Below are 22,228 nucleotides of genomic sequence, written 5' to 3'. Positions count from 1 at the left end.
ATTAGAGATCTATTCCTCAATAAATTATGACTCCCGCGAACCTTAAGTAGCCGTAGATATTCAGCCAGTCTGAGTTACAGATGGTTATTTTCTTACAGCTTTGACAAAAAAAAAACTTCACCTTCAAGTGACCAAACCGCAGTGTTATTATTTCAGTCACGTTGCCTCAGTTTCAGTTTTGCTCCATCTCTTCTGTGGCACTTGAGGCAACTATTGCATCAGCCCACATGTGGTCTTCTTTCTTTAATTTGAAAGTTAAATGTGTGTTGTAATATATTCTGGACCACAGCTTTCAGGCTTGCTTTTCCACTTAGTCCATAATAAAGTTACATAAATTATTCCCTCCCTGATGTCAGATTTCGTCTTTCGTTTTAGCACATCTCAAATTTCCGATCCTCCTTCTCCTCGGCGCTGCACTTTCCGCCCGCATCGCGTCGTCGGAAAATCAGCGTGGCGGTGATAATGTTCACGGCTCTTATCAGCTGTAAACACTCATTAGACCGAGTGCACAACATGGAGGGCTAAGAGGATAATCACATATTGTTTTATTTGTTTTTGTTAATATGGGAAAGATTAATTCAGTGCAGGAGGGAGGCTAGAGAGGCTCTCGACGCCGTTTAGCTGTGAGCAGCTTCACTCAAGCTTTCTGAGAATCTTTCTTGCAACTGCAGCTGACAGATTACGTTCTACTCCCCTGTCTGTCTCTCACGAGGGCTTTCTGCGAGAAGATCCAGCTTAGTTCAGCTTTGCTCGACTCCTTCCTCCCTCTTCAACAAAAACAGCTGGTTCACTTTAGTCTTTGGTTGCATCTCAGGCTTCATCCTCACGCCGAAGAGCCCGTTGGCAGAATACTGACCCTTGAGGTTTTCTGTATACATCCTTTACACAACGTTAGGTTTTTTGTCTTTCGAGGTTTTGATTTGTCACACATCTTTTGCAAAAAAAAAGAAAAAAAGAAAAAAAAAAAGGATGCAGACTAAAACAATATTTTGCTATCAAAAGGCTGAAAAGTTGCATTTTGGACCAAGTCGATAGAGTCAATAATCACTGAACTCTCCTGCTTCCAGTTGCTTGTTGATTTCCCTCATGCTTTTGCTTTCCTCTGTCACCAGGGTGCTGGTGAATGCCAGTGGAGCTCCGGTGCTGTGGCGTGTGAGTGAAGAGGGTTTCCTCCGCTCGTCTATTCTGAACGGCACCACCATATGGTTTCTGCAGGCCCCGGACGGCCTGGTGGTACCAGACCGTTTGCTGCCCCTGGGACAGAACTACTTCCTCAGTGAGTTTCTCCTCACTGCAGATGGCGAAGAACAACCTGCAACGCGAAACACCCCCCACATCTGTTGGTCATCCTGTTTGGTCATTGAGCATTCAGAACTTTGCACTGCAAAAATACAAAATCTTACCAAGTATATATATTTTTTTTGTATAGTGAAAATATCTTAGTACACCTGAAATAAGACAAAATAACATAAAAATAACATTTTAGCCAGACAAATAAGCCAATAACCTTTGAACGTAGATTTAAAAAAAAAAATGCTTGTACTTTTCACTTCCACTCACTTCCTGTCGAACAGCTGACCTTCACGTCTGCTACCTCTGTGGCGCTCGACTCTTCTGCTTCACGGAGAGAAGAAAATGATGGAGTTAAATCAGGAGGAAAAGAGGGGAAATGCAGGGCGGGAGAGAAGGGGAGCAAAGCAGAGACAGCAAGGCAGAAAGGGATTACAGGGAAGGACGAGGAGACAAAGGACGCACGAGGACAGACGAAAGGTCAAACTGTGAGAAACAATCGGCTTGAATGAATTTTGTTCTTTCGGATGCCAGCCAGGCTTAATCGCGTGTGACTAATGTTCACAGGGTAATTGTCCACACTCATTTTTTGGTGCCTCATTCTTTGCACACGTGAGAAGGATGAGACCAAGGACGAGACACCTGAGGTGAAAACAATTCATGTTCTCTGAGCTTTCACGGTTTAAAGCCGCAATGACTCTGCAGCTCCAAATTTCATTGTCATTGGGGTTAATGATCGTCAAGTCAGGGGAGGACGAGGGAACGCGCACAGAGCTGTCAGCGTCCCCATTGGTCAGGCCAGGCTGACGTCACCGCTTCCATCAGCGGCGGACGTCCCGCTCATTGGTTCAGGTCAGGTTCTGCAAAACGGCACCTGATATTTACTACGGAGCTATTTTTATCCGAGCAGCAGCAAAGCTGTCCAGCTTGATTGAGCGCATAATAAAAGAGACGTTTTGAGAGGAAGGGAGAGGCTTTACCGGAGAACATGTTAGAGATCTGCCTGCATTCATTTGTCTTTTGACTCATCTATAGGGGAGCCGGAGTAACTCTGTGAAACTGTAAAGGCGACCTGATGCTTTGTCATGGCAGTCGATGTGCTCAGTGTGTACAAAGGAGCAAAAGTACACTTCTAAATCTGGAGACCAGGAAGTGTATTTTCAGATGCTTACAGTGGGATTGGAAGAAAGATCAGAAATGTGTGGCCCTTCTGTATTCAGCTCCAAAAAGATCCCAGCAAATTACATCACACTTAACAGCTACAGCATGACAAACACGCGAATAAATGCGACTTGAAGGGAAGCAATTTTAAATTATTGTTAAATTCCTTGTTGTGTCGAGGTAAACTGACTTGTTTTCACATCAATATCTACGTGAAGCAACTCTTTAAGACCTTCAAACCCACAAAAGCGTTTGTTTCCCCCCGAAGGCGTGATCCGTGTTGACGCTCCCACGGCCCCGGAGGTCACGCTGCGTCTCAACCTGACGGTGAAGGCCAGCAGCTGCGTGGAGCCCGGCAGCAGCTTCAGCGATCCTCAGTGTTCTGGGAAAGGGAAATGCGTCACGCAGCCGTCAGAGGTGAGGATTCACAGAAACGGCGAAGGTTCGCTGCAGCCTAAAGTGCTCGTTCCCTGGCCTGATCATTTTATTACATCGCACAAGGAGAATCGCTCTGTTCTCTCAGCGGTCAGCAGCTCTCCCTGCTCTTGTTGGATGACTTAAAGCACATAATGTTCTTACTATTTATGCTATTTAATGAAAAAAAAAAAAAAAATCAGTAAGAAGCCCTGTTGGTGCCACAAGCGCCAACAGGGCTTTTTTTTTTTCTTTTTCAGACGGATCGTTTGCCGTATGTGATGGCTATAAAGTAAACACTAAACCATGTTTATTAAGTATTTAGGAAGTTTGCCAAGTGTTTCTCATGGATTCCACTTTGTAAACATGGTCAGGCCCATATTTTCATTTTGCATGGTAAAATGCAAACTAGTGGGAAGAAATTCTGCAAAATCACCAACTCTGGTTGGTGCTGCGGGCCAAGAACACTTAAAGTATACAGTGATAAAACAGCAATATATAAATGTTTTAATTTAATGGTTTAACTGAAGGCCTCACTGTCATATCCAGAGCTGTAAAATGAGCACAATTCATGGAAATGTGAGTTTACTTGAGCTGAATGAATAAAACAAAAATGTTTCTGTTCAGTTTTGTTGCATTTTAAATTTTTAGACCGTCTTGAATGCTCAGTTTGCCTTCATAACCCTCTGGTCCAGTCAATAAGTCAACAAAGTCCAACTTTGTGTAATTTAGTCTGAATATAAATCCAGATGTTCTGCGAAGGCCGCAGAGATTTGTTGGAGGGCGACGGAGAACAAACAGCATCATGAAAACCAAGGAACAGCGCAGACAAATCCGGAATGAAGTTGTAGAAAAGTTGTGTGCCTTACTTTTGCTCCATCCTGTTCCAGTTTCAACTTCTGGACCATCAAAGAGTCAGATAGTGGTAGAAGGCGCTCTGGTTAGATCACATATGAATGTAACGTTTTTCCCTGTTAGCTACAAGTGGCTGCACATACACCGTTCTCCTTGTTGAAAGATGGTGGTGGCAGCATAATGCTGTGGCAATACTTGTCTCAAGCAGGGACGAGGAAATAGGTCATAGTTGATGAATAAATACAAAAAAGTCACTGAAGAGGACTTGAGACTGCAGGATAACAACCTCTATGCACGATACGACAGAACATTTTCAATCGCAGGATGTCCACGTGTCTTTTGTCCTTGTCCTGTCCTACAACATGTAGACTCATCCTTGTTTCAGCGTGCTTCTGCAGAACTTGATGAAGTGCTGAGGAAGTAATTCAGTCATTTGGTTCAGGTGTTGCAGGAGGGACAGACTGGCCTCTGAGGATTAGAGTTGGAAACCCCAGGAAAGTTCTAAATCCAATTGAAAGTCTGTGACAAGATTTGGACGTTTCCACCCACAGATGCGCTCTGTGTCGGCTCTGACCGAGCCTGAGCTGCTCTGAAAAGAGCATGAGGCGAATGTTTCAGCTTTTGTATGTGCTGAGCTGGTAGAGACACTCCAAAACGCTTGTGAAGATTGGTTCCACAAAGCAGTGACGTGGACGTGGTGAATTCATATATGCTACCAAACTTTTTAGATTATTCTTTAGAAAAGTAATAAAAAAAAAAATAGGTGCCCTTTTCCATCCACTCCACAGTTATGAGCTAATTTACCAGCCACACAAAATACAGAATAAAACGCAGTGAAGGTCGTGGTTGCAATGAGACAAAGTGTGAAAAGCAAGAACGTTGTAATTTAGTCAGATGCTCTTGAAAGTAATACTGATAATTTTCATCTCAATTAAAAGAAGCAAACATAATCTTGAAGCTCAGACCTGCTGCCTCGCCGGCGTCATCTGAACAGATTCAGTCTCTTTTTTTTTTTTTTTTTTTGCATCTGGTTGAGAAAGTCAAAGTGCGTCCCTGATGATTGAAGTGTTTTGTCACTGAATCGTTTTGCAGCCTTTAGACTCGTGCTCTTCTCTTTAACTCGTGTGATTTCTACGTGCAGAGCACTTTCTTCTGTGAGTGTGAGGACGGCTACACCGGGATCTTTTGCGAAGAGCTCGACGCCTGCCACCACCGGCCCTGTCGGAACAACGCCACCTGCACTGACGTCAGACAAGGTGGCGAGGGGCAAAACTTCACATGTACCTGCCCACCAGGTACGCTTTGATGCATTGCACATGTGTTTAATAGGTTTACCTTCCGGTGATTGTTGAAAGTGCGACTCCGTGGTTTGTGTTTGTTCTAACCTCTTCCTTGGCTTTCAGAAAATCTCTCATGAGATCAGAGAGGACGGTGAACTTTTCATCCTGACAGTAATTTTTACGTGTGGGTTTGGGTGTTTTGGACTTCAAAGCAATGTCTCCTGACAGGGTAGTAAATGTCAAAGGGAAACTGCTAAAGGTGCTAACAAGCCCACTTTGAAAAGTTGATCAAATGTCCCCAGACATCACATGGAGTTTTAATTACCTGCAGAAAAGAGACAAAAAAAAGAAAATCATTTCTTGTTATATCAAAGATAGCATCTATGCATTGTTCACATAATCCGGGATTGTAAATTTAGTAATCCCAACATGCTAAAAAGGCAACAATTCAAATTTTCATATGATGATTCAGAACATGTGCGGAAGAATCTGCTGATTTCAAATGTGCAAGATTATTCTCTGACAGCACAAAAATACATTTATTTTAAATTGTGGCTCATGAGAAAACATTTTCTGAAGCTTTAGAATGTTTATTAACTAATGTCAATGGTAATTTCTCTGTTTGTGTTAGAATAAAAATGCACAGTACACTGGGGTGATTTACATTTTGGAAAAAAAAAATACACATAATTTTTATTAAGTTCCTTTTTTAAATGAGCCTCATTGCATAAATGTTGGTAGAAATCATCAAAACATGAGTTATGTTAAAATGTTATATATGGGCGTTATAAATAAAATTTATTATTATTATTATTATTATTATTATTATTCACATTCTTGGTGTACCTCCACTAATAGAGATTATATGATTAATTCAGGTTATCTTCCTTACAAAGACATGTTTACAGACCTAAATGAAAAAAACAAAAACAAAACAAAACAAAAAAAACACAAACAAATAACTAACTGTACCATCATACAAAAATCATAAATTGGACTTTTGTGAGACAGGAAGTCAAATCACTAGAAATACATCAGATGATATTGGTGACCTTCAAGCACCAATAATATCATCCAATAAATAAACAAAATAAAATAAAGTCTGTCGTCTTTTTTTTTTTTTTTTTTTTTGCTTAAAAACATCAAGCAATCTTGTGGGACTGTTTTTGTTTGCCAGGTTATGAAGGCGAGCGCTGCCAAATGCTGGTTGACCACTGCCTCTCTCAGCCTTGTAAGAATGGAGCCACCTGCTTCAGCAGCTTGGCTGGACCCAGGTGCTACTGTCCCGAAGGTAAAAAGCCAATTATTCTGCAACTGATGTTTGGTGTGGGTGTGAAGTAAACAAACTAGGAAGCATTAGAGTCTCTGCCAGAAAAATGCAGTTTGTGGGCTTCGATATGAATATTATTTTTAACAGTTAAGCAGGAAAAGACGTCTAGATGCTGCATGTTTGTGCGTTCTAAAACAGCATCTGGTATATTTTTTTTTTTGCCAGGTTGAGTATCTGCTGCATGTTTTAGTTTCGATGCTTAATTTAAACCTTCCTCCTCCTTTCTAATTAGTCTTCATAGGCTGAGCGACCTGCATCAGCCACTCTGGGGAAATCCGTGACCGCAAAACTTATGCATTCCCCCCGCCACCCCATACAACTAGAGCACATGGGTTTGCAATTAGTTTCAGCCATGTGCATGTGACTGTGTTCGCATGAAAATGCAGCAGATAACAATGAAAGGAGGCACAAAAATAAGAAACGGCAGGAGTGGAAAAGTGCCATCGTTGGACGAGCTGCATAAGTTGAAATTCCCAATAGTCAGTCCAGTATTGTGCTGGCTAAACTGGAACACCTGACCAGAAAGCAGTGTCCCCAATGAGACAGAGAAGCTCTGATCCACTGTTTGTGAATCTACTCAGCTGGGATTAAAGAAACAGCGATAGCAATGCCACGTGTCTGTAAGTTTTTTTTCTTTTAAGAAAATATGACTTTGTTAGATAACAGGTTAGTAAGAAAAAAATAATAAAATCCAAGAGAATTAAATGCTTTTGTCATCCACTTCTGGAAAAACATATGGACCTTGAACCAAATAAATGAATGTTGAAATGTTTTCCATCGGTGCCAGTATGACTGTTCTCCTCCCATGCCTGTGAATAATCTCCAAATGATGCTTCAGTGTTTCTGCGCACACACACACACACGCACACACGCACGCACACACACACATGAGCAATAAAGTCATGACAACTCCATAATAGCTGTCATCAGAGATGCATCAGCTCTGTGATCACTTTGCCAGCGATGCCAGCAGGAGCCGCATTTTTATCTCCTGCAGTGGAATCGCCCCGCAGCGTTCACATTTTCATTCTTTTTTTAAAAAAAAGATCTGCTAGTGTTTTTTTTTTTTTCCACCGTAAACAAACACTGATTTCTCATAACTCCTGGCAGCAAAAGCTGAGAAGACACCAAGGAAAATTACTACTGTCATTGCCAATAAAAACTTCAGAAAATATGTTTTTTTGTTTTTTTTTTCATATTTTCTGATTAAAAAAATAGAATAAAAACAACAGATTCCTCAAAGAGTTGTTGTAGATGGTGATGTCTGGACACATGATCAACATAAATTGGCTTCCAGCTTTAAGTACCATGGACAGCGCTGCGTGTTCGTAGCATTCATGGTGTGGGCCATTTTTTGTTCTACTTGCACTCGGACATTTCAGGTTTGAACATGTTGCAATAACATCCCCTCTCCTCTCTTCTTTTCTTTTTAATTCAGGGAGAGTCGACCAAATACTTTTGTCTGCTGCACAAATTCAAAAACTATCGTCGTTGCAGCACAAATCAGGGGAGCTGCACTAGAGGCACATCTGAAACATGTAGATGTGCCACTCTGATGTGTGCAGCCCTTTGACTTGTTCAGCAGTTATACTGAGACCACCACTTCAGGGGTAGTAAACGGTTAACCTTTTTAATTGTCATTCATATGATTCACTGGGACGTGTGCGGGTTTATTTAAAACTCAGCGGGCTCCACAGTATTCTTATCAGCCTCTTTTTCCACGAAACTGTGAGTGTATTGTATTAGTAGTTTGCCTGAAGTCAGAAACAGATATTCTGTATGGCTAAATTTAAAATGTAACATTGTGGTAGGTTTTAGAGCCAGAAGCAAGAATAAATAGGCTTCCTTCTGTTAACTGGGAGCCTGTGCGTGTGTGTGCGTGTGTGAGTGTTAAGCTGAGAAGAAAGAAAAAAGCTTTTTTTTTTTTTTTTGTCTTTGCCAGATTAGCAGAAGTTCAGTAACAAAGCAGAAAAGCTCAAAGCAAACCAAGAGAACAAACCCTGGTGGGCAACCAATTAATTCATTATTTGGCATCACAGAGGGACATTATAAAGTAAAATCTTGTCATTGACATAAGGAGGAAAAAAATATATAACAAAAAGACCGACTTAATGACAAACATTCTCCACACAAAGTGAAATATCGTGATGCGGATCAATGGATGCTTGTGAGAAATCTCTCCATTAGCTCAACCGAGCGCGGTCTCTGCACTCAGCACAGGGGATTTACTGCTGTGTTTCTTTAAATCAGAGAACCCACACACACACATACACACACACACTCCATCGCGCCGTTTGAGCGCTTCCATTTCTGCACTACAGTGGCGGCTCCTGAAACAGAGGTGAAAACAGATAAGGAGGAGAAGAGAGGAGGAGAGGTTATTTTTAGAAGCAGAGAAGAGGTGACTCGGATGATAATGAGAAAAGGTCTGCAGGTTTCATCGAAATGAGAGACGGGTTCTTCGGAGAGGAGACCCTCTCCAACAGATAGACTCACAATCATGAAACTGTTTCTATGAGAAACTAAAGACTATGGATGATTTAAAAAAAACAACAAACAAAAAAACACTTTCATTGTTGATTTAGTGTAGATGAATGAACACATTTGTTTGGAAATTATATTTTAAACAGCAACATAAGTAACGTAAGAATATAATTTCAAAGATGAGATGTTACAAAACAGCAATACCCAAAATGGTAACAACAGAAATCAGAATAATGAGCCTTACAAATTTGAGCAAAGATGAGACTTTAATAAAACTGTGTTAAACTTTCTCTCAGTCCCTTGTGCTACGTCACGAATCAGCTGCACACGCTGTGCAAGTATTGGAGCCTTAAGAAATTAATGACCAGTTTCAGTGGAAAAAACACATGAGAGCAGTTTAATGCTGTAAAACATAATCATGCACAAGATGATGGAGACATTAGCTAAACCTCTGCCCTGTCATTATGTTGGCTGTGCTTGAAATCATCCCAGTTTTTTCATGTTGCTTCCAGAAAGCCAATTTTTGTCTTTCAGGCCACCACTTATAGCCAGTTTTATGAGGCTTTCCGTTATGTTACGTTTATGACGCTTAGAAACACAGACAATTTAGTATGGAGCCACTGAACTGTATCTTTATGTACTTTATTTTGCAAGAAGCCCATAATAAAGATGCAATTTATTTGGTTTAATTTCAACCTGCGCTAAGATTAGTGGTTGGAGACTCCTGCCGTAGATGATCAGCTAAAAGATTAGGCATCTCTAAGCCCTGCTAGCTCCGGTTTGCGAGGACTTGAGCAATCTTTCAGCTGTGCGCACAAGAATCCACTTGTGTCTTTCTTCCACCCATCTAACATCTCACAGGGTACCAAGGAGCCACATGTGAGCAGAAGGTGGATCCGTGTGGCTCCAGCCCGTGTCATAACAACGGCACATGCTACGGCCAGGGCCCCGGGCCCCTGGGATTCGGCTGTAGCTGCACAGCAGGTTTCACCGGCCCCACATGTGCCCAGCTGGTGGACTTCTGCGCCCTGAACCCTTGCGCCCACGGCGTGTGCCGCAGCGTGGCCAACAGCTACAGGTGTCTGTGTGTTCCAGGTAAGCTGCACAGATGAGCATCGACGTGAAGATGCCGCTGAGCTGTAAGCATAACCAGCTGAAGCCAAAGGTCACACCGTTAGTATTGATAAATGAAGACCCTGACCTAAGCTATAAAAGTGAATATGTGTGACTTTGCAAATTTGATTTCATCCTTCAGCCTCTTACATCTCAAAGTGTATGGTGGTGTGGCTCACTATTTTTTCTTTTCTTATTTGTTACAGTACGAAGCTTTTATTTGTCACGACTACAACCACGTTTTCACCAGTTAAACTGCGCTCTTTCGACTCTGAAATATGAGACATTTTCAAACAACCTTATGTCATGTTTATGCTAAAGCTGAGCAAGAACTAGAGAGAACATGCAACATGCAGTGTTTGGAGGCAAATTATGGCTTCATGTCTAGCTAAAACTAATTCATTTAAGAAATGCAAACCATGTAGTATTTTCCCTTTTCAACAAAAACTTTCATCCAAAAATATTAAATCAAATTTTGCATGATCAAACTAAACCAAAACAGCAGGGACTTTACTTCTAAGTTTGAACCTGGTTTGTAGTATTTGGCTTATTTCTAAAAACAAAAGGATTTTGATCAGATGTTGTCCATAGAAGAGATAGAAGAACTGTTCTGAATATTACATTTTTATTATTATTCAGAAACCTACAAAATAGGCATTACAAAGTTGTAATACGATTCTGTGCAAAACCCTTGAGACGCAGCTCTGTAAAGATATCACCATTATTGTTCACAAAGTTTGATATTGACGATTAAATACACTTGAAACATTTATGTGGTTTCTCCAACTTACTATGTGAAGTATTTTTAATATCTTATTGCTCTCAGCTTATTTTTCTGCAACTATTAGCCTTTTATATGACACTTTCTTTCAGAAATCCATCTTCTTATTCGCAACACATCCCAAATCTTTAGGTTGGTCTGACGTCACATAAACTAAATATAGCCTAAAGCAGCTGATAAAGATCAGAAAAGACGTTGGTTGGTAGCAGCAGCTTGGTAGAAGGAAATACTGCCTGGCTCAGAGACGAGGTATTTTTAGCTGGCATGATTTGTGAAGCCGATGCCTCTGTGATCAAATAAATTGGGCGGAATGATGACTTATCATTATCCACCGTCTTGCAATTACCTTGCCGGGATGGCGGGATGGATGGCTTTCTCAGTGGCCTACAAACATAATTTGACACTTTGCCCTGAGTGCTCTCAGTTTGTACAAGCTGTCAGTGGAGTGTATACAGCAGTCAGACTTTCCCTCTCTGACTCATATTTACACTCATCAGAAATACAGATGCTTCTTTTGTCGTTTCTGTGGCTAAAAAAAAGATGTACAGATAGTGGTGATGTATGATAAATTAGACTTAAAGTTGTCCTTTAGATGTTTTGGTAATTATCCAGGCAACTTGGATTGTTTCCATTTCCATTTTAAAAAAAACAACAACTTTGAATGATTTCATTTAAATTCAGCACATCAGGATCTTTCCATCTGCTGGTTTCCAACTGTTCCGATGTCTCCCCCTCTATAATTTATTTATTTTTTGGTTCATTTTTCCATTCCTTAATTTTTCTGTTCCACTTGTCCTTTTGTCCTTTCTCTTCTTCGTCTTCCCTCTGTTTACCTCACCTCATTTCCCTCTCATCCTCTTTTGTCTGGTTGCCATGGTGAGGTGCCTGACTCTATACGTGTGTCCTTGTGTGTGTGTGTGTGTGTGTGGGTGTGTGTGTGCGTGTGTGTGTGTGTGTGTGTGCATATGCGGCTTTGCATGTGAAGATGCTGCCGTCCAATCAAGGGCCTCTTTCATGAGACTGGAGAAATTGATGGTTTGTAATTATTGTCCCGGTCTCTCCAATGAACACACACACACAACATGAGGTAAAATCGTCTCCCCGGCTCACAACAACATCAGCTGGTGTGCGAGAATGCGAGTCTGTGAGCCTTCGTGTGTGTTGAGTTCTGCTAATTTGTCTGTTTGAGAGAGAGCTGATAATGTAGAAGGAGCCTTCTTCCAGTTCGTGTAATCCAGTCGACATGAGAGGCTGCCGCAACCACCAGCCTGCTCACAGACAACAGGCCGAGTCCTGGAAAGGCACTTGACATTTCACTGGCATTTCACAGAGGAGACCCGAGAGGCTCTAGCTGTGCTTCTCATTAAGTCCGTGTCTCTTCCTTCCCTCAAACACACATTAGTCGGGGCCCAAGGAGACATCGCTGAACCTTCAGTCAGACAATGGGACACAGTTGAGGAACGGGACATGATGGAAACAGGTCGCTACAGTGCAATGCAAAAGAACCTTGAACTATTTCATTTTGTCATGCTGCAAATAAAACCCTAAACTTAGTTTTAGGGAATTTTATGCCATAGACCAATACGAAACAATGTAAAGATCTGAAGTTGAAGAAAGCTTTTATTTTTATTTATTTATTATTTTATTTTTATGAGTGTAGATCTGAAATTTGGAGTGTGGATTTGAAGGACCATCTTTCAATGTAATTACAGCTATAAGTCCTCTGGGGATGTCTTTACAAACAGATTCTCCACTGGATTTACATCTGAACTTTGACTAGGTCAAAGTCAAATTATGAGTTGGTTTTGCAGAGTGGCCGGACCCTGCCACCATCAATACAAGATGATGGTGAAAAATTAATGCATCACTGGATGGAAATGAATCTTGTGAGATTAGAGACGCGTATCAAGCCAATGCCACAGTGAATGTGAGCTACATTCAGAGTTAAAGGTGGTTGCAGCTTTTTTTTTTTTTTTTTTTTGGCCAGGCAGTGCATGTGTTTCTTTGTCTTGGTTAGTCCCATGAAATTCCAATAAAATACAGATCTCAGCTGTAATGTGACAGTGTTGAAATGTTGCAGAGATATGGATGCTTTTGCAAATAACTATATGCATCACAGTTTCCTTTCTCTTTTTTCTTACTTTCCACAGATTTCAATAATTAGAATTTTGACACATTCAAACAAAAAGACGCACTCAGCTGCACCCGAGAACAAGAGGCTTTGCTCATGTCACACTTTTTGATATTAAAACAACAACAACAAAAAAACATTATAGGCTCTGATTGTTTTCACCTGCTATTTGTAGCTGTTGCAGGCTCATAGTGGCTCAGCACATAACTGCCATCCTATGGATATACAGTGAACTGCATATAAAACTGCAATGCAAGTCCTGTCGCCTCAATGCTGATCAAATGGTGTGGCAGAATAATTTGCCTCCTGCCTGCTATCTGCACTTTCCGTACAATGAGAGGGCTCATGAAGTCATCAATGGTGTCATGGCTAGACTGGATAAAGAAAATTAGTCTTGAGGCAAACGAATCATGAAGGAGGAAGGCTGCTAATGTGACGCCAAGAGGTGTTTTCTCCTGCAGATGAATGCTTTGACACTTCTGGGAAGCTCCTGGTGTGAATTGTAAATGACAGTAGACAAGCTGCTTTCACACTTTGCAGCTGCTAACAAGATTCATTTACAAACACTTTCAATGAAGCAAAAAAAAAAATAGAATTTGCACTTCACAGCTTCTGCTCTGGAAAAAAAAAATCAAAATGGCAGTATTGTATGATTTTTAAGACTCTAATAACACCACTGGCTGCCTTTTCCAGGCTACCATGGCTTGTACTGCGAGGAGGAGTTCAACGAGTGTCTGTCTGCGCCCTGCCAGAACTACGCCACCTGTAGGGATCTCATTAATGCCTACGAGTGTGTCTGCACGCCACAGTTTGAAGGTACACACACCCGTACATCAACTTCTACACTTTCACAACCTGCATAACGAATTGGTGCAAGTTCACTTCATGTGTGTATTTGCAGGAAAGCACTGCGAGATCTACAAGGATCCCTGCGTGAATGTACGCTGCCAGAACGGCGGTCGATGTGAGAGTAGTGGACTTAATGCTTCTTGTGCCTGTCCATCCGGATATGTAGGTATGCAATAATGTCCTGCATGGGTTACAGAATGACTTTATGAGGCCTGTGGATGTTGGGAAAAGAGTACAGACACAGAATATAGTGAATAGCATAGAATAGAATGCAAACATCCTGAAATCCAGGTTTCATAGCATCAAGTTAAAGGTATGTAGGGACATTCATATTCGCTCTAAAGTAAAAAAAATCAGACTGCACAGAAAGAGCAAATTTACAACATAAGATAAATGGTACATTACAGTAAATGAAATGCAGAAAAAAATGTTAAAATATAATTGTAATCCACAGGGGAATTGAAGAAACCCAAAGAGATGTAAAATAGCCAAAATCATCAGAAAAAATGGAATAGCTAAAATCTTTTTAATTCAGATAAATAAAAAACACCTTGTGGTCTAATCACATTCTTGAAAGAAAAAAAAAAGACTAAATTAAAAAAAATCATAAACTTAAAAGAACAAAAAGTCCAAACCAGTTTAACTAGATCACACAATGAATGATGGCTTTGCCTGTTAAAGTTATTTTACATACCCAGTTTTTATATACCCAGATCTAAGAACCGTGGGACTTTTTTTTTTTTTTTTTTTTTTTACTTTACTCTATTTTCTCCATTTCCAAGCTGAACCAGAACAAGATGCCTTGGGCCGACACCGGGGACATCAGCAGTATTATACAAAGACTTCAACTGGTAGAAATAGATTTATACTCTGGAGAGGAATAATACCGAGATCAACCCAGGGTCAACTCTACTAATGACTCAAAACAATGACCACCTCTGTATTATACAGAGATTTCAGCCGGTACAAATGAAGATTCAGCGAGTGGAGGTTAATATCAAGATAAATGCTGGTTCTAGAAATGAAATAACTTTTCTTCAAAACAGTGGAGGGGTTGCATTCACCTCACCAAGCAGTTCACCCTGGAGCTCGCTGGGAGCTAAGCCGAAAAAAAAGTCTCACACTTCGAATCTGACGAGGCGAGAAAAAAGGAAAAACCCTTCAGGAAGAACAGCATACACTGAACTGTTTGTGCTTTGAACCATAATAAATGAAAAGTTAAACAAGATATTTCTTGCATATCGAGGATTTTGATGATGGCACTCATCAAAATGTAATGGTTGTTGCTGGTGTTCGCAATTGTGACTGCATGGTGTCTTTTATGACTTTGTATTGTGTGCTTTTATTTTGTAAGGCACTTTGAGCGACCTTGCTGCTGAACTGTGCCATACAAATGAACTTGATTCATTGATTTTCAATAAGGATCAGTCAATGCATCAATCTATCTTCCGCTTAATCTAAGCAGTCTTCCCTCTGACCGGCTCATTCGGCTCCTCCAGGGGAATATCAAGGCCAACAGGCATCTCCTGCATCTTACTCTGGGTCTCCTAACTAGACGCTTGAGCCAGTTTAATTGGCTCCTCTCACTATCCTCTGCATGACCCCCTTAGCTGAGATGCAGTTCACTCTAAACATCAGCTGTGTAGAGGATTGTGAATATTCTGACAGGTAGTGGGATGTCGTTGTTTTAGTTTTGCCTGTAAGTACAGTCATTGCTCGGCCTGCATTATGATCCCAGCGGTGGTTTTCTGTCAGGTCATCAGAGAACTCTGAGTAACTTACTCTATTCTTGGTAAATAATGCTTTTAATTACAAGTTAATGGTTTTAAGAGGTAATTAGGTTAGGTTTTATACCATTTTCAAGTTGGTCTTGAAAATAGTAGACAACCTAACATAATACACACTTTGCTTGTGGGTTTCTTGGTGTCTAGAGAATCAGTGGGAAGACACTGATCATTCTGTAAATCACTGAACTAGCGCCACATATCCAGATGGCAAAAAATATTTTACTTTAATTCCAAATAGAGCAATTAATCCTTTCAAGAGTGAGAAAAGAGAAAATGTCTGGAAGGCAATGAATATTGGTAGGCAGGGCAGCAGCCTAACATCCACTTTTTGGTTTTATTGTGCCACTCACTTCTGACTGTAACCTTAACTGTCTTTTCAGGAGAGGAGTGCGAGGTTGACATCAATGAGTGCGAGAGCAACCCTTGTCACCACGGTGGCACCTGCATCGACCAATCAAACGGATACACCTGCCACTGCCCGCTTGGGTGGGTTGGGCCCAGCTGTGAAATCCGTAAGTCGGCTTGTCAAAAAAAGTCTTTTAAGCTATCAATCAAAACTTCATGGAGAGACCTTTGGACCTTCCTCTGTGTGCCTCAGACCTGCAGTGGAAACCAGCGCACACTGAGGACACCCTGACCAACATGCCTCGCCACTCGCTGTACATCATCATCGGAGCGCTGTGTGTGGCATTCGTCCTCATGCTCATCATCCTCATAGTGGGCATCTGCCGCATCAGCCGCATCGAGTACCAGGGATCATCGCGCCACGCATACCAGGAGTTCTACAACTGCCGGAGCATCGACAGCGAGTTCAGCAATGCTATCGCCTCCATCCGCCATGCCAGGTATGAGGAAACTATGGTGACTAACAGGAGGGAGAGTTAAAAGGGTTAAATCAAATCCCCTTTCAGATTTTATGTTACTTTTGCCTTTTGTAATTGGTCTATTTAAATGGTATTGATTATTTATTAGAATGATTACCTCTTTTATTTCAGTGCCTGACTAATTTCAGAAGAATGTTTTTTGTTTTTTTTAATTAATCTTCTCACTTCAACCCGTTGATCATTTTGGATAGAAAAAAAATCTAACTTGTGATGAGGTAGTGTAAAAACAACATACTCACATTCAAAGAAATGTGCAACTGAGTTGGATAGGGTTTTAGATTTTCTATGCTTTTATTCAAGATCATAATTTACAAAGTATACAAAATGTGCCTGAGTACTTATGCATAAAGCAAAATCCACTAGGACACAAACAGGTGAGTTTGGTTTAGAGAACCTTGACTGGTCCACACAGAGCCATGACCATAAACCAACAGAACATCTGTGGGAAGATTTAGGGCGGCGACAGCGAGCCTGGTCTCTCGTCCAGCATCATTGTCTGACCTCGTGAATGTGTTTGAAGATTGTTCAATTCTCCCCATAAACGAAACATTAAAACCTGTAGACGATGTCAAACTTTAATTTTGAAGACAAATTGAAAATCAACAATTACTAATATTTGTCTTACTCACAAAACCTTAATCAGTGAATTACACAAAGACTGTTTGTCAGTCAAACCTTTTCATGTCCTCTAACCTCTAACCACTTTACGCTCTCTCGTTAGATTTGGAAAGAAGTCTCGGCCTGCCATGTATGATGCCACCCCCATCGCCTACGAGGACTACAGTCCAGATGACAAACCTCTGGTCACCCTCATTAAGACAAAGGATTTGTAAAAGTCCACAAACTCAAACCATAACAAGCTGTATGTATAGTGCATACGCAGATACAAACTCACATGTCTATCAAAATGAAAGTATTTCTTAAGACAAACATAACAGCAAAATCTCATTTGAATGTAAAGAAATAAAAGAAACATGGCGTAGCTAAAAAGAAGCAAATCTGGAGTTTGATACCATATCTATTTTCCTGAGGATAAGGCTTTGTAGTAGCATACTTTGCATTACTTTTAAGTTACAGATGCTGAGCAGCATTTGCAGTAACCTCTGCTGCCCAATAAATAGTTGATTTTTGTCTGAACCAGATGATCTGTAGGAGGAGGTCCAACAAATAAATGCAGTAGACAACATCAACAACGGTCCGTTGGTACCTACGGAGCCCTCCAGGGGACATGGGGAATTTTTTTTTCTTTTGCGTTCCCTCGCAATAATCTACTGATCAATTCATGCAGCATAATTGAATACTGTAAGCCTTTCTTATGGTGGCCGCTGTTCTTTCTGCTTTAATACAAGGTTATATAAGGTTTTTCCATGAATGTCAATATCTCGTTGTGAAATATCAGATGTTTTATATTTTTTTCTTTAGTATAGAAAGGCACAACAAACCTATGATATAAACAGAAACTTTCCGTAAGTAGGAAAGAAATAAAATGCATCCAAACTATTTGGACTATTTCTGAGTTATTATCGCGGGGTAATAAGTCATCTGATTGTGTCTCTGTTGTGTTTGTCTGAATGGTTTAAAGGGCTGCTTTCGGTGCCGTTCCATCTTAGCCTTATCAGACATAAACATGCAGTAAATTAATCGATTTTCAATCAGTATTTTGCACCAAAGAGTTAATAATAATAAACACGTTTTATTATTATAAAACACGGCAAACTAGTGGTGGTAGAGGGCCGCACTGGGTTAACTCGAGGAATCTCGTCTGTCCGTGTATCAATCAACTCCTAACCTCTTCTTTGTTCTGTCACAATTATCGATTTATTTAATTTTGATTATCATGCTCCAAACTTTGCGAGGACTGATCACCCCGCTCAACCGCTTCCTCATACACACAAAGCCAACACACCAGTAATCTTCCCATTCACACTTGATGACAGTCACTCCCACATCGACACGCCCACCACCAGGTGTCAAAGCCGCTGCTTCTGTCATATCAATAATTACTTATTTCATTCATATGGCTCTTACAGAGCCTCAGTGAAAACGTGTTTATTATTATTAACTCTTTTGTGCAAAAAAACTGATTGAAAAATCGATTTATTTACTGCATGTTTATGTCTGTTAAGGCTAAGATGGAACGGCACAGAAAGCTGCCATTTAAACCATTCAGACTACGAACACAACAGAGACACAATTAAAACTGTCAGATGACTGATTACCCCGCGATAATAACTCAGAAATGGTCCAAATAGTTTGGATGTATTTTATTTCTTTACTACTTACGGAAAGTTTCTGTTTATATCATAGGTTTGTTGTGCCTTTCTATACTAAAGAAAAAGATATAAAACGTCTGATATTTCACGAGATATTAACATTCATGGAAAAACCTTATATAACCTTGTATTAAAGCAGAAAGTACGGCGGCCACCGTAAGAAAGGCTTACAGTATTCAATTATGCCGCATGAACTGATCAGTAGATTATTGAGAAGGAACACACAAGTATTGCGAGGGAACGCAAAAGAAAAAATTTCCCCATGTCCCCTGGAGGGCTCCGTACTTTGGAGTATTTTAGAATTAGCCACACTTCAATTTCTTTTCAGTATCAGAAAATGTAAACACCTGCAGTAGGTTGCCTTACTTTGTGCATGAATAAATTTGGTGTTCTCCTTTCAACATTTTTAAACCCTTTGTAACTGGTTGTTGCTCTGATTTTTATGCAGCCTCCCACAGTTATTTGCGCCACCATTGAAAGTTTACTCAATGCCTTAAAAGAAATTCAAGTTTTGTTGCACATTGAAAGTTTATTTTGTATTCCATTTCGCGGTGAAACTTTTCAAATCCTCCTTTTTTTCCCCAGAGAACACAACTTAGTCTTCTTTAACATTTCATGAGGTTGAAGCACAGAGAAAGAAAGAACTTTGGGAATTACTCTGCAGGTTTTCTCTAGATTGCGTAGAGTCTTAGGTCTTCTGCCATGCCCTCTCTTCCTCACTTCACTGTAGTTATTCTATAAGTTTTCCATTTGAAGACAGGAGAGTAGAAGAAAATGGGTTTTGTGTCTGGTAACCGCCTTTCTGGGTTGATTTGGCCTTAGGTTTTGGATTATTTTTGCAGTTGAAAGATTCATTCATGACCTGGCTTAATTTTTCTAGGAGAGGCCCAATAAGATTTATTGAAATCTTATATTTAACATAGTTCAAAAAGCCATGTTCACTAATAAGTTGTTTGGAAGCGAAAGAGGCATGGAGCCGCCAATATTCAGGGGTGGACATGAGGGACATTTGCTTAAGTCTTTATTTTTCTTTATCTTCATAGAGGTACTGTAAACCTTTATCAAATCTGTTCAACTATTCCAGTTCAAGTCTGTGTTGTTAATCCCATTTCCTACATGTTTGTTTGTGGCGGTTAGACAGAAAAAGTGTTTTCCTGTCATCCCTCTCAAACAACCAATAAGCATTCAATTTGTGTTAAATAGTTACCACGGAAACCAGGGGACCAAGAGAAGCTACTCTTTGCTACATTTCTCTAACAGTGAACGATAGGTGTTTTTTCTCGTCCCGTATCATTCTGCTCGCTGTTCCAGGTGGCGTATTCAGTCCCCATCGAGTCATTTTGATTCACTTGAAACTTTGAAATTATTGCTCTGATTAATAATGGGCAAGCTTTACCAAGTATTATCTGTTTGCCATTTCTTACTTATAAAGATCTACCCATGTCTCCTCCACCCAAATGACACGTTCTCCCGTCTTTCCCATTATTAGTCTTTCAGTATTGAATTATGCCACTGCAATAAAAAATAAATATGCTTTAAGGCTTTCTGACATCTTTAAGAGGAGTGCCAATAACTGTGGACGGCTCTGTAAATGCAGACGTATTATTCTCTGTCGAGACTGTGCCAAATGTTTTCTTTAGGTATGCTGTGGTTAGTCGACAAAATCCGAACGTGTATAAAATACTAGTCACACAGGGATTTTCTTTTTATATTCGTCCTGTTCTATACAAGTTTCTCAGTGGTGTATGAATAGTAAATTAAATGGGTCTACTAGAACTACCCTACAAACCTACTCTATGTATTTCAGTGATATATAGGATAATAGGTGGATATATTTCTCACTGCACAGAAAAATAGATGGTTTCACACAGTGTACCTGCTAATCCCAGTGTACAAATTCACCTCTCATACCGGCAGTGCTGAGTAGTTTCTGTATGTATGTTTCTTTATGAGATTGGGCTCTCTAAAACCACTGGTGAGGACGGCAAAGAGAAAGAGGAGACTGAAAATGATGGTACCTATTCTAGAATATACTGTTTGTGCTTGTGTGTTTCTGCCAGTGGACAACTTCCTGTCTGTGCAGCTGTGTCATTTCCCCTCACGGTCGGACAGCGTGCTATTGAGTGCAGAAGATCTCACTATTTATTTTTCCTCATTTCAGACACACTTAAGACATGATTACCTATTATCTATGTTGAATTATGTAAACAATAAAGTGCTCATAGTCTTATCTCATCGTGTCCTGAGTGAATTTTATTTCATTGCATGTGTGGAACTAGAATCTCTTCCGTGTTACTCTCCGGCGTTCATTTTCTTAATACTCCAGAGTTGTAGCCATCACACTGGAGGGCGAGCCATGGGAAAGGCCTTTTATGGAGTGCCAGTGATGGGAACACACTGGCTGACCCCAGGCCTTGTCCAGATGTTCCCGCGTGTAAACATGGCTAAACACAGACTGTGACTGCCGTGTTTTTGTGCACACCTAGGTATGTTTTGTACGGAGACAAGTAGACACTCGTTCCAGGAGGAACAGATGTTCCTCGCTCTCACCTTTACTTATGGTCTGTTCTGGAGAACTGCGCTTGACCTTTGCCCTCTGAATGCTGCAGAGGGTCAGACTGTTTGGCTTTAAGCACAGTCAGCTGTATAGGTTCCTGCACCAGAAGAAATACACAGTGGCACTTTGTGTTGTATTTAGCTTAAACATTTTTTTCAGTAACCCTCTTTATTATTTTATTTTTTTTATACAGCAGCAAACAAGTTTCACTTTTAGAATCATATCTATCCCTATTGCAAACAATCAGGTGAAAAGGATTTTTAAGAGCTTAAGTGATCAGAATCTGTGAACATAACCTTCATTGTTCCCAAACAACTTTTAGAGAATTAAAGAATTAAGGCCTTCAAATACTGCTACTAGCATTATGCTTATGCAGCTGTTATGTAATCAGGTTAATTTAGATGAATTATTCCACCAGATTTTAATCTTGAGGGGGATGGGGGGGTGATTGATCAAAAATCAGGCCTTAAACCAACCACTTCAAAAAGATCCTGCAGAGAAAAAAAAATCTAAAGTTTTTTCTGTGAAATATGATTACAGAAGTTCCTTGAGAATTAAACAGCATGAAAAGATTCCCCCCTCCAAAATTAAACAAGATAAAACACACAGAAAACCAACTGAAAATGATTTGTTCTCTCTACTTTATGACTAACTTTGAATCACAGCAATCGACGTGTGACTCATTTGTTGTTTTTTAATTAATACCCTTAATCTGACAATATAATTATGTTGTACTGCAATAAATTGTACTGACGTGAAATTACTTTGTACCAAACTGGATTCCATTTAAATAAATATAACGTTTTTTGAGAAAACGCTTATTATGAATTAGCCATGTATAAATAAACTGTATTTATTATGGTAAAAATGAACGAACTTTACATCACACTATAACTAGCAAGTAGTAAGGCACACACTGTGTGGGAGCTGGATTTTCTACATCAACCTGAAGGCAGCACCAACCCAACAAGGACAGCAGGTACCTCCACCTGCTGGCAAATGTGTTAACTACATCCAGGCGGAGCAACACATCCTTCAT

At 40.3% G+C, this 22,228-nt stretch overlaps 1 protein-coding gene across 1 annotated transcript in view; it reads left to right on the top strand.

Moving 5' to 3' along the window:
* The window catches only part of dner (delta/notch-like EGF repeat containing), a 44,776-nt gene extending 26,990 nt beyond the window's left edge, over positions 1-17,786 (top strand). The window contains exons 4-13 of the mRNA XM_014994934.2: positions 1,113-1,276; positions 2,720-2,868; positions 4,862-5,015; positions 6,178-6,291; positions 9,676-9,909; positions 13,533-13,655; positions 13,741-13,854; positions 15,856-15,987; positions 16,074-16,320; positions 17,081-17,786. Coding sequence (XP_014850420.2) covers positions 1,113-1,276; positions 2,720-2,868; positions 4,862-5,015; positions 6,178-6,291; positions 9,676-9,909; positions 13,533-13,655; positions 13,741-13,854; positions 15,856-15,987; positions 16,074-16,320; positions 17,081-17,192 — 1,543 coding nt within the window. The 3' untranslated portion in view covers positions 17,193-17,786. The remainder of the gene's footprint in view (positions 1-1,112; positions 1,277-2,719; positions 2,869-4,861; positions 5,016-6,177; positions 6,292-9,675; positions 9,910-13,532; positions 13,656-13,740; positions 13,855-15,855; positions 15,988-16,073; positions 16,321-17,080) is intronic.
* Positions 17,787-22,228: the final 4,442 nt, after the last annotated feature.

This window comes from Poecilia mexicana, unplaced genomic scaffold (assembly GCF_051168715.1).
Source record: "Poecilia mexicana isolate PSO_F unplaced genomic scaffold, ASM5116871v1 scaffold_13, whole genome shotgun sequence".
NCBI classification, from domain to species: Eukaryota; Metazoa; Chordata; class Actinopteri; order Cyprinodontiformes; family Poeciliidae; genus Poecilia; species Poecilia mexicana.
This window is presented reverse-complemented; position numbering and strand designations above follow the sequence as displayed.